Source organism: Curcuma longa, unplaced genomic scaffold (genome assembly GCF_044706935.1).
Source record: "Curcuma longa cultivar G26 ecotype Majalengka, Jawa Barat unplaced genomic scaffold, ITB_CL_G26_1.1 contig_27275, whole genome shotgun sequence".
NCBI lineage: Eukaryota > Viridiplantae > Streptophyta > Magnoliopsida > Zingiberales > Zingiberaceae > Curcuma > Curcuma longa.
In genome coordinates, this window is record NW_027433373.1 from 16,459 (window position 1) to 29,013 (window position 12,555).

The 12,555-nt window shown below is 36.3% G+C and overlaps 1 protein-coding gene across 1 annotated transcript; it reads right to left on the reverse strand.

The window, feature by feature from the left end:
- Positions 1-7,281: 7,281 nt before the first annotated feature.
- Positions 7,282-12,278, reverse strand: LOC141819007 (uncharacterized; the record flags this gene model as incomplete). The annotated part of the gene is given in 5 exon segments (XM_074706394.1): positions 7,282-7,353; positions 7,427-9,115; positions 10,649-10,747; positions 10,825-11,177; positions 12,192-12,278. Coding segments are annotated over 4 exon segments (1,671 nt in total), but the record flags the coding sequence as incomplete, so codon positions are not given.
- Positions 12,279-12,555: the final 277 nt, after the last annotated feature.

Sequence of the window (12,555 nt, forward strand, 5' to 3'; positions counted from 1 at the left end):
CTTCCCTCTCCGCTCTCTAGCTGCCTTCGGACGCACACTGTTCGGATTTGGGGAGGCAACTCGAATTCAAAGAAAAACGACGACATATCTTTCTGAAACTCTAGATCAGAAGCGGAAAAATTTTAACCTTTAATTTGGCGGCGGCGGCGGCGTCTTCCCACGGTGAAAGATGGCACAAATCGGGCGCTGGCAGGCGGTGGCGTCTTCCCTGGGCGACGGATGGCACAGATCGGGCGACGGCAGTGGCAGATCGGCGGCGGTAGGCTCCGGAGTCTTCCAAGGGTGACGGATGGCACAGATCGGCGGCGGTAGGCACTTCCCACGGCGACGGATGGCACAGATCCGGGGCCAGCAGCGGCGTCTTCCCGCGGCGACGAAGGCGACCGAAGGTTCGCAGAGATCGACCGGCGGCAGTGCCGTCTTCCTTCGGCGACGAAGGCGAAGAAGCGATTTTGGGATTGCGTGGATCGGATTCGGCAGATCGGCGTCGAGCGGGGCTTCGTCGGAACGGGGGGAAGATTTTGGGAAGGCGGGATTTTATTTTCGTCGCCACGAGGCAGCGGACGAAGCGAGGACAAAGCGAGAAATGAGTTCCACGTCAGCGTCGCGGATGCGTCGCGGAGGAGAAGGCGCGCAGCGGAGCAAAACTGTATATATATATATATATATATATATATATATATATATATATATATATATATATATATATATATATATATATATATATATTACATGAATTATAAATATTATATATTAACGAGTCAAGTTCGAACTAAGCTCGTTTAACTTTTAAACAAGCTATTTTCGAACTAAGCTCGAACTAAATTCGTTTAACTTTAAAACGAGCCTTTTTCGAGCCGAGCTCGAGCCGTTCGCGAACTATTTAATTTCATTACGAGCTGAGCTCGAGCTTAAGAATTAAAGCTCGAATCGAACTCGAGCTTAGGAAAAATATAATGAACCGTGCTCGAGCTCGAGCTTCTTACTGTTCGGCTTGGCTCGGTTCGATTACACCCCTAGATTCACTCTACCTACCAAACCAAATTAAAGTCCAATGAGTTGCAAGGACTGAAACTCATTATCAAGAAACAAATAAAAGCTGACACTAAAGTGACTTAGACTCTTCAATATGGCTTGACGAAGGAGGAACTCAGTCGGATCGACTCCATCAGTGCATAAGATTTATGGAACAAGTTGATTAAACTTCACGAAGGGACGCTCGACATTATGGTAAGTAAGAGAGATTTACTGTTAAATAATTTACATAATATAACCATGCAGGAAGGTGAAACTGCTAGTAAACTCCACGCCTAATTGCAAAATATTCTCAACGGACTACATGCAATCGGACAGACGGTGGAGAACCGAAACGTAATAAAGTACAATCAGAGTATGTTAAACTTGTGTTTATCAGTTTGTGCATTCTTTTGATAAGTAATTTTAACTTTGTATATATCTATTTTAACGTTAGCTTTATATATGAGCAGAATTCTTTGAAAATAAAAAATGTAGTGGAGATTGAACTATATGTTTGTTTTATTTAATAATCTATCATATTGTACTTGTTGCATAATCCGATAATGAGATGTGATGATGATGAATATATTAATTTTTTAGCAGGATTTGATGCGATGGATTTGAACCATATATGTTCTTGTTATTAGGATGGAAGTGATGATTATATTATTTTTGAAATATGTATTTATTATTAAATATATCTTGGTTTGAATGTTGCTTTGTGAAGGAAGAAGAAGTAGGGACTAAGAAATTTGAGGACAAAGGAGAAGACTAATGAAGCAAATAGAATTTTTTGTATTGGACTTGTTGTTGCTACAACTCTCACACTTCATACAACTCTCACATCTCATCCATATTTATAGGGTTTTGGATGATATGAAAACAACAAAGCATTAATGCATGAATTCATGAAAAGGTACATGAATCTATGAAGAGGTGCTTGGGGTAAAATTGAATTTGGCTTCTTGTAGAAGAGAAGAGACATTCAACTTGTAATTTGCTTCTTGGGATTTGGTTTAATCCAACAATGCCTCCCGTAAACCAAATGTGCTTCTTACTCCTAGAGCTTCAAGATTCTTTGAAAATGTAGATCTTCCAAGCGGCTTTGTAAAAATATCAGCAAGTTGTTCATTGGTAGGACAATGCTCTAGATAGATTTCACCTTCATTAACAAGTTCTCTTAGGAAATGAAATCGCAGACGAATGTGCTTCGTTCTTCCATGCAATACTGGATCCTTTGATACAGAAATTGTAGAACGGTTATCACAATATAATATTGTTGGATCATGTTGCTTGCATTTGAGACTTTCAAGAATTCCCCGTAACCATAAAGTTTGACACCCTGCTGAAGAAGCTGCTATGTATTCAGCTTCGGTAGTTGAGAGTGCTACAATTGGTTGCTTCTTTGAACACCAAGAAATCGCTCCACTGCCAAGGTTGAAAATATAACCAGACGTACTTCGAGAATTATCAATACTTCCTCCGAGATCACTATTTGTATAGCCAACAAGTTTGATAGGAACATGTGATTTATAGAAGATGTCATAATTAATAGTTCCTTTAACATATCGAAGAACCCTTTTTGCCGCTTCCCAATGATTTGAATAAGGTTTCTCCATAAACCTGCTAATCAAACTTACTGTATACATAATGTCGGGTCTAGTGGCAGTGAGATACATCAAGTTCCCAACTAGGCTTCGAAATATAGTTGGATTAACCATCTTTCCTTCACCAAGCTTACTTAGCTTCAAACCCATGATGCACGGAGTTGATACTGGATTTGCATTTTCCATCTTGAATCTCTTAAGAATTTGAGCTGCATAGTGTTCTTGAGAGATAAAAATTCCTTCTTCTGATTGTTGGACATTAATGCCTAGAAAATGATGCAGCTCACCCAAATCTGTCATTTCGAACTCACTCATCATAGAGTTCTTAAAATCTGTCAATATCCTTAGATTATTTCTAGTAAAAATAAGGTCATCCACATAGAGACTCACAAGCATAATATCACCATCATAGTTTTTGATATAAAGAGTATGCTCAAAAGGACATCTTTCAAAACCATATTTGATAAAATAATCATTAATTCGACCTTACCATGCACGAGGCGATTGCTTCAACCCATATAATGCCTTTCTGAGCTTATATACTTTTTCTTCTTCACCTCTTATCACAAAACCTTGGGGTTGTTCAAGATAAATTTCTTCTTCAAGAAAACCATTTAAGAAAGTCGATTTGACATCCATTTGGAATAATTTCCAACCATTTTGAGCAGCAAGTGCAATAATTAATCGAACTGTATCGAGTCTAGAAACAGGAGCAAATACCTCATTGAAGTCTTCGCCTTCTTTCTGTTTGTATCCCTTTGCAACCAATCTTGCTTTGTATTTATTGATGGAGCCATCTGGGTTAGTTTTAGTCTTGAAGATCCATTTCACACCAATCGGAGATTTGTTTGGTGGCAAAGTAGTAAGCTCCCATGTACCATTTTTCTCGATGGAGCTTATTTCTTCATTCATAGCATGAACCCATTTCTTTTCTTTTGATGCTTCTTCAAATGTGATTTGATCTTCTCCTGCAAAGAATGCAAAAAAGACTTGATCTGTCACATTTACCTCTTCAGTTGCATCATAGATATCTCGCAAACTTCTTGTTCTTCTTTGCGATGGTGATGGAGACATATTTCTTTCTGGAATATCAGGTTGTAATGGTGAAGAATCATCTTCAAATTCAAGAATTTCCCAACTTGATGAACCTGCCAAATCTGAAAAATCATAAGAAGCTTTTTCGTCAAAGCGGACGTCTCTGCTAATCACAATTTTTTTTGTTTTTGGATTGTAAAGCTTGTAAGCTTTGCTTCTTTCGCTGTATCCAATAAAAATGCACTTTTCAGACTTGTCATCAAGTTTACTTCTTAAAGCATCAGGAATATGTGAATATGCAAGACAACCAAAAGTTTTTAAATGAGTAACATTTGGTTTCTTTCCATACCATGCCTCATTTGGAGTAGAATTTTGTAACCTTTTTGTCGGTGATCTGTTGATTAGGTAGACGGCACAAGAAGTTGCTTCAGCCCAGAATTCAGCTGGTAAATTTTTCTTCTTCAACATGCATCTAACCATGTCCATAATTGTCCTATTTTTTCTTTCCGCGACACCATTTTGTTGCGGCGTATACCGAGTTGTCAATTCATGTCTAATTCCATGGTTTTGACAAAATTCTTCAAATAAAGAAGATAGAAATTCACCTCCTCGATCACTTCTCAGATTCTTTATTTGATAGCCAGAAGATTTTTCCACTTGACTTTTGAAGACTTTAAAGCAAGAGAGAGCTTCTGACTTTTGTTTGACAAAATATATCCAAATTTTCCTGGTGTAATCATCAACAAATAATATGAAGTATAAATTACCTCCAAGAGACGGTACACGCATGGGCCCGCAAAGATCTGTATGCACAAGTTCCAATGGTGAATGTGATTCCCACTTAGATTTAGATGGGAATGCCTCTCGATGTTGCTTTCCAAGTTGACATGTTTCACAGACTTCACTTATGTCATCAATTTTAGGAAGTCCATGAACAATATTTTTGTTTGCTAACTCCTTCAAACTCTGAAAATTTAGGTGCCCAAATCTGTCATGCCACAACTTTGAAATTTCTTCATTAGCAGTAAGATAGTAAGCAGCATTTATAATATCAAGTTTGAGAGGAAATAAATTATTTGAGCTCAAACTGATTTTTGCCACATACTGATCTTTCTTCTTCATGGTGCAATACTTATCAGCAAAATGAATATCAAATCCCTTTCTCAATAAATGACCAACACTAAGAAGATTACTCTGTAGACCAGGAACATAAAATACCTCAGACATTTTGTCAATTTTTCCAGATTTTGTTCTGAAAGAGATTTCTCCTACTCCTTCAATTTTGTAGGACTTAGCATCTCCAATTGTTACCTGCCCATGGTTAGCTTCTACAAGGGTTGAGAATAAATGTTTATTACCAGTCATATGCCGACTTGCACCGCTATCCAGGTACCAAATATTTTCAATATTTCCATCACTAGCAATCAATAAAGTTTCAGAATTTTGAAGTTCATTTTCGTGTACTAAGCCAGCTTCACGCTTTTTCTTTGGATATTTCTCCCAACAATCATTTATTCTATGTCCTGGCTTATGACAATAATGACATTCAATGTAAGGTTTTGTACCTTTGTAATTGCCACGTCCTCTTCCTCTTTGAAAATTGTAAGAAAATTGTTTCTCCTCCTTTTGAGATTCTTCATTCCCATTTTCTCGTGACTGCTGGTAAGAGAATCTTCCACCTCTTCTTTGATTTCGACCTCTTCCACGTCCACGATATGAACCACGGCCTCCCGTGGATGTGAACTGGGATTTCAACGCTTGATTTGAAGGAGAAATAAGAGGACTTCGTTGAAGAATTCTAACCTCATGAGCTTCCAATCTTCCTTGCAAACTTTCCAAGGATATTTGTGAAAGATCTTGTGATTCTTCAATAGCAACTACCACATGATCAAATTTGGTTGATAAGCTTCGTAGGATTTTCTCCACCACCCTTTGGGTCTCCATGATTTCATTTGATGCCATTTGATTCACAATAGAAGTGGTTCGTGTGAAGTACTCTGAAACTTTTTCACTGTCTTTCATCTCTAATTTTTCAAAATCTGCTCGTAGAGATTGTAAGCGTACCTTTTTCACTTGGTCCTGACCGGAATAAGTTGTTTGTAGAATCTCCCATGCTCTTTGAGCACTCGGTGCTTTTGAGATCCTTTCATAAACTGAAATTTCAAGGGCTTGATAAATTTGAAAAAGAGCTTTTCTATCCTTTTGCTTCTTGGTCTTCAAAATATTTCTTTGTGCCTCGGTTAATTGATCTTCCTCCGCTGGTACTCCTTCTTCAATAACACACCATAAGTCTTGTGATTCAAGACATAACTTCATGAGAGTGCTCCAATAATCAAACTTTTCACCATTGAATCGAGGTACAAGAGAAACAAGATTGTTGGCCATGGCTCTGATACCAGATTGAAGGAAGAAGAAGTAGGGACTAAAAAATTTGAGGACAAAGGAGAAGACTAATGAAGCAAATAGGATTTTCTTGTATTGGACTTCTTGTTGCTACAACTCTCACACTTCATACAACTCTCACATCTCATCCATATTTATAGGGTTTTGGATGATATGAAAACAACAAAGCATTAATGCATGAATTCATGAAAAGGTACATGAATCTATGAAGAGGTGCTTGGGGTAAAATTGAATTTGGCTTCTTGTAGAAGAGAAGAGACATTCAACTTGTAATTTGCTTCTTGGGATTTGGTTTAATCCAACACTTTGTTGATTAATGAGGTTTATTGTTGAATGTATCATTGTTTGTGATGGTTGAATGTATCATGGATATAATTTATAATATATTATTTTTTAACATTCTACCACATAGAATAAAATATTATTATATTAAAATATTTTTTTTATTAATTTGATAAAAATTAATTAAATTTAATTAAAATCAAATCAATACTACTGTAGCCATTGTTGTTCATAGTTACTGCAATTATTTCATAATTATTAACTATTGATAAACAATTATAATAGTCGCAATAGTTATAACTACTACAATCATAAAAATGATTTTAATTAAATTGAAATAATTATAATTAATTTAAATAAATTTAATCAAATAATATTTTAATATAATAATTGTTTAATAATTTTGGTCAAATTAAACCTATCTATCTTAACACATTATCCGTGGGACCGAACCGGTCACCCCCAAGAATTGATTCAATATGAGATTATCATTTTTTTTTTTGTAATAATTATGCTATAGCTATGCACGAAACACATTATATCAGCTTACAACAACATTAGAATAATTAGAATAACAGTAAAAACATTAGAATAATTAGACTACCATATTTTATATAAGAGACGTGTGATCAATTGATGGCAAGTGATACGACTCGCCCATGATCCATCGATCTATCGACAATCCACGAATTCAGTGGCACCAACAAGAGTATTTCCCCATTCCAATATCTCTAACAAAATAATCTTTTATTTATAAAATGTTAGCTAAATTTTCCATCACATAACTCCCAAAGAACATTCAAACTTGGAGAGCAGCTTTTAGCAGAGATCTGAAGAGATAAATTGTTCGTGGAATTTTAATCAGTGCGAATTAGATGACTTTGCTGACTCATGCAATGCTTCTCCCTGTGGCTGCACAGTAGGTGAGAGATATCGGCACGATTCATATTCCGCACTGCTGCAAATTGGTGTTGGTGAATCTTTGCAAGCAGTTGACAACAGCGATAATCTGAAATGTTAATGCAAAACCAGACAGTAAAAGATAATGACTGATTCACCAACTCAAAAAAAGGGGCACTTACTTGAGAGATGCGGCTTACTTTGATCAGATCTGAAGACAGAAATCTTATGACCACCCAACAGATAGAACAGGCTGAGTAAGTTGATGTTTGTTGCTCCTTTCATGCGACTCAAGAATTTCATTATAGAAGGCTATATATCTATATATATCATCTGGATACACAGATTTTAACAAAATTTCAAAAACAATACAAGGTAAATGAAAATTTGGCCGATACAAATGCAAAGAATTATCCAGCTTCAGATCACCATAAGCATATCGACAGAAGAATATTTTATCCTCCAACAACTTAGCTGGAATGGAAGAAACATCTCAGTATGCTCGAAACTAGGGGTCTCTTGACTTCTTGCTTCAACTATAGAAACTAAGCATTCGCCATCAATAAACACAAATTAGTAAGTTAAGAATCCAGCTGATCGAAAACGATGGCAGCATATTTCCATGGAGGTTTTGGAGTTGCAGTGCTGAGGCATTAAGCATCACAAGCATTAGACTTGAGGTACAAGCATTTGCCATTCACATCATAAGTTCTACTCCGATTAAACTAATTAGAATGAACTATTCCCAATCCCAACCTCTACCATTTCTTCGTGAACCTCTTGTCCCGTTCGTAAACTGGTTCCTCCTTTGATCTGATGTACCAAATCCTTCCTTGTTATTTTGCCTATCAAATCGTTGAAATTCATTATTCTCTCTTAAACTTCTGTGGCCGGCTCCAGTACCACTTTGATGCATGTGTGATCCTCTAGAACCATGATTGCCACGGCCAAAAGAATTCCTCCTGCCTGTTCTATCAGTAACTCCAACTTCTCTCTGCGAACCTCTAGTAGAGGCTTTTCCTCTTTTACTACCTCTGGATAAGTCATCGTCATCAGACTCCATACCAAAACAGTATCTGTCACCAGAATTGGAAAATTTTCGTCCCCGAGCCCTTCCTTGCTGGCGTTTCCCACGTCTTGACCTTAAGCTCTCATCCATTTCATTAGAATCAGAATCAAAGTCATCATCTGAAACGAATGTCATCTCTCTAGAACATCGTGGGGGACCTCTGCCACCACCTACCCTTCCAGAATCTGCAAAATAACTAGGTCTCCAATAAGGATGTTCAGCAGTACCTTTATCCTCAGTGTCAGATATAGTATCTTTTGCAGCTTGTTTTTTTGAGTTTATAGATTGATCAAACTCTTCAGGACCTTCAGAATCAGATGTATTTTCCAACTCAGAAAAATCTATCTGAGAAACTTCACTTGCTTGGGTCCTATCAAGCTCATAACTGTCTACATCATCATCCTCTTCATCATCAAAATCATCAAATCCTGTTCCATGAGAACGCAAGGTAGATATCTTTTGATTGTCTTCCTTGAAGTACTGACCTCGTTCTGTGGTTCTTGAAACCATACCATTATGTACCATATCATCTTCTGATTCTACATCAGCTCTCCTATAAGACTGATTGTCCAAAGAAGCTCGATCATTCTTACAAGGATTTGCTAACTCAAATTCCGCAACATCAGCTCCATCAGATTCATTGTCATCAAAGTCAGGATTTGAAGTTGAATCCTTTCTTGTTCTTGGACCATATCCTCTTGTCTCTCTTGTATGCACTTGACTTTCTGTATATTCATCAGGAGGGCGCTTGTGTTCACAATGAAAGCATGTCATGTTTCGCCTATAGTTCAAGAAATTGCACCTATAGAGAAGACAAAGGGTGTTAGATTCTCGATGACTTCCAAATTATGAAAGATATTTTTGTGAAAAAGACATCATGACAGATAGTAATGTAAGCATAAATTTCATTCCCTGGTCATCTTGACAGCCCATGCTGATAACAATCAATGCTGCTAAACTGCTGTTTGCAAGTGTCGCAAGGAATTTAATCAACATGCTCAAGTTAAGCACAATAGAAAGCAATGAAAAGGCAACAACAAAGCATTCAATGTAACATGGAGAAGGTTTCAAAGATGCTTCTGAGTCATATGCAGGGTTTATGAAGTGTGTAATTTGATTGCTTGCTTGTGCTATCTATGATATTTTTTTCCTATAAAGTGTTATTCCTGATCCAACGCATTCTAAACACTTTGATACAACCTACAAACTTAACCCGTGGATACATCTCAACTAGCCCAGATAAGATGCTGATTTAAAATGACAAGAATTGAACCATTTTCAGTATAGACTGCTAAAACGCCTAAGAAATCATCTCACCAGTTGATCAGCAATGACAAGCTAACCAGTAGATCAGTAACTGGTCCGCCATTTGGCAAAATATAGTTATTATAGACTTGATTACTATTTTTACCATTCCGCTACAAATCAATTCTACTATACCCTGTTAATTAGCAATTGAACCAACCTTAATGAGATTTGACCTTATTGATACATCAAAATCTTTTGTAGAGCAATTTTGGTCCTATGAGTATATAATTTATCTCCTAAATGATGTGTAATCTCAGGACTTTTAGGAGAGATCAAGAAGACCTAAGCACAATAAGAATTGTCTAAAATAACTCCATTGTTGAGAATTGACCTTCTCTCTTGTTGCTTTGTACTAAAATTATTATTTTAATATCTTTATGGATTCAAAAGAGTTCTTAGCTGCAAGCACAATTTGAGATAATGCAATCTCAGTTTAGAGCATGAATATAAGTTCTATTGCTTTTGTTAAGTGTATGACATAATATTCTAGTACGAACATCAATTCTTGAATAAGTTGAATGCAGCTAAGAGACTAGAAACAATTAGGGATAGTTCAATTGTCTTAGAAGCTTCTTGCTTGGTGGTTATTGTCAATTTCATGCTATGCTGAGGTAGGAAAACCATAGATAAGGTGTGTGCCAGTGTTCAGGCACAAAGATTGGAATTACATATCAACTGTTACTCCGAGCTAAGGAAACTAAAAATAACAGCTTGTGCATTTTAAAATCTTAAAATGTGTATCTAAATGAATACTCATTTTCACATATTGTAGTAGGTTACTAGCTTCAATTACTTTCCATATATATATATATATATATATATATATATATATATATATATATATATATATATATATATATATATATATATATATATATATATATATATATATATATATATATATATATATATATATATATATATATATATAGTAAAAACACTCAATTCACCCTCATGTGTCTATTCACACTTCCAAGTAACTAAAAAGATACCATTAGGTAAAATACCAAAGATAGAAAGTACTTACTGAGGACATTCCCATTCTCCAGGGAGGAGTTGCCGCTTGGGTCGTTTAGCATCACATTGCAAACAAACAGTATTTTTTGAAAAATTCATGAAGCTACACCTAAATTCAAAATAATTTGCTTAAGTCAACTAACAACACGAATAGAATTTAACAAAAACAAAAGGTAAAAGACGTACTTGGTACAGAGCCAATCTCCTTTCATCATTTCTACATCAGATCGCCCCACTCTTTTTTTCGGTGGTGGAGGGGGCTGCTTTACTTTAGGAGGAGGCTTCTTGATTACAGGAGGTGGAAGATTGGGATCTATTGGAATTGCACTCAACTTAACAATCTCGTGTAGCAACTTGCGAACTACAATTTTTACAGATTTCATTTCCATGAGAGGCTTATTTTCAACGGTTTCTTTGACATGATCAAAACCAAATGTTAGTAAGATACGCATAATGTCAAGAGTGCATGCCTCATCCTCCTTGAGTGTTAAGATATATCCTCTGCCACATGAATTCCTTAAGTTGCATGAACTACATACCTGCGATCAAAGTAAAGCATCAGCAGCTGTGCAGTTTGCTTCATCTAATTGATCCAACCATGGAAATTGATAAGAATGTAGTGAATGATGTGAATCTGATTTTCATTATCTATCAGTACAAGGCTTAAGTAGGAAAATGAACTCGTGAACTCATTTTTGATTGCTATGTTTCTCAGATTTTATAGGACACTAATACATTTGTTGCATTCATCTCAGATGTTTAAGTTGCTTACATTATCATCAATTTTGCAAAATGAAGATAGTTGCTTAGACTGACTAGAAATTGTCAGGTTCCTTATCTCTTATTTAGACTGACTTGATACTAGTAGTGGTTAAGAACTCTAGCAATCTTTTACAATTAACAAAGATGTTCCTGAGCCTACTAATCCAACTTAGCTGACTCTTCTCATATCAAGATCATCGAAGAGTCATTCATCATAGGTTCGCTGCAGCCAATCCTAACATGAATCAGATGGCCCACAACCACAGCGAAATTAGCAAATTCTGAAATAATTCATGTTGGATATTCTAATAGTTCCAGTACAGAGTAACGAATTGAGTATAAGTTTAGAAGACCTAAAACAAACCATTTTCTTGCAAATGCAAAACCCAGACCTTAAACAAGCTTCGATCAGAATCATCACATTTTACCTATATAAGAGCTTTGTGTAATGCTCTTGAACAAAGGAAAGTCATAACAGAGCGGCAAGTAAAGCACCATAACTCATTCAAACACAATTCAAATCTTTGGCTAATTTCATTCTAAAAACAATTCCAATCGTATTCAACTAATATTCAGCATGTCTCACATTAACTTGATAAGAAACATTTCAGGAAAAGGTCAATAAGCGTATCATAAAACAACCTTCAAAAATAGGACTGACTTTAGTCAGGTGATGCAAGCTTGTATAATCATAGAAAATGAGCCATGGACTAGATAACCAGCAGTTCATTCTACAACACACTTCCATCGAGTTCATGAATATAATAAGATATGGTGAAGGTGTTACATACATCTCCTTCATCAAGGTGCACGAGCTTTCTTAACAACTTCGCTGAGAAGACAACTTTTGAGTCCATGCTTGGGCATCCATGACCCACCAGAACTTGTATATCCTTCCTCGACAATGATCTGCATTCCAATTCTTGTTCAACTTAATCAGGAAGATAACTGTTACATAGTCAATAACAATATGCAATGCAGCTAAAACTTAAACGGTGTGTTTCCATGAATGAAGAAGTTGAAGGATGGACAAGGAACAAGGGATAAATTGAAGGAACGAACATCACTCCATTATTCCCTTTTGGCAAATAAAGAAGGAAAACCGATATTTAAGAGGAATTTGAGTAACTATCCTTTGTAACCCATGTGGAAAGT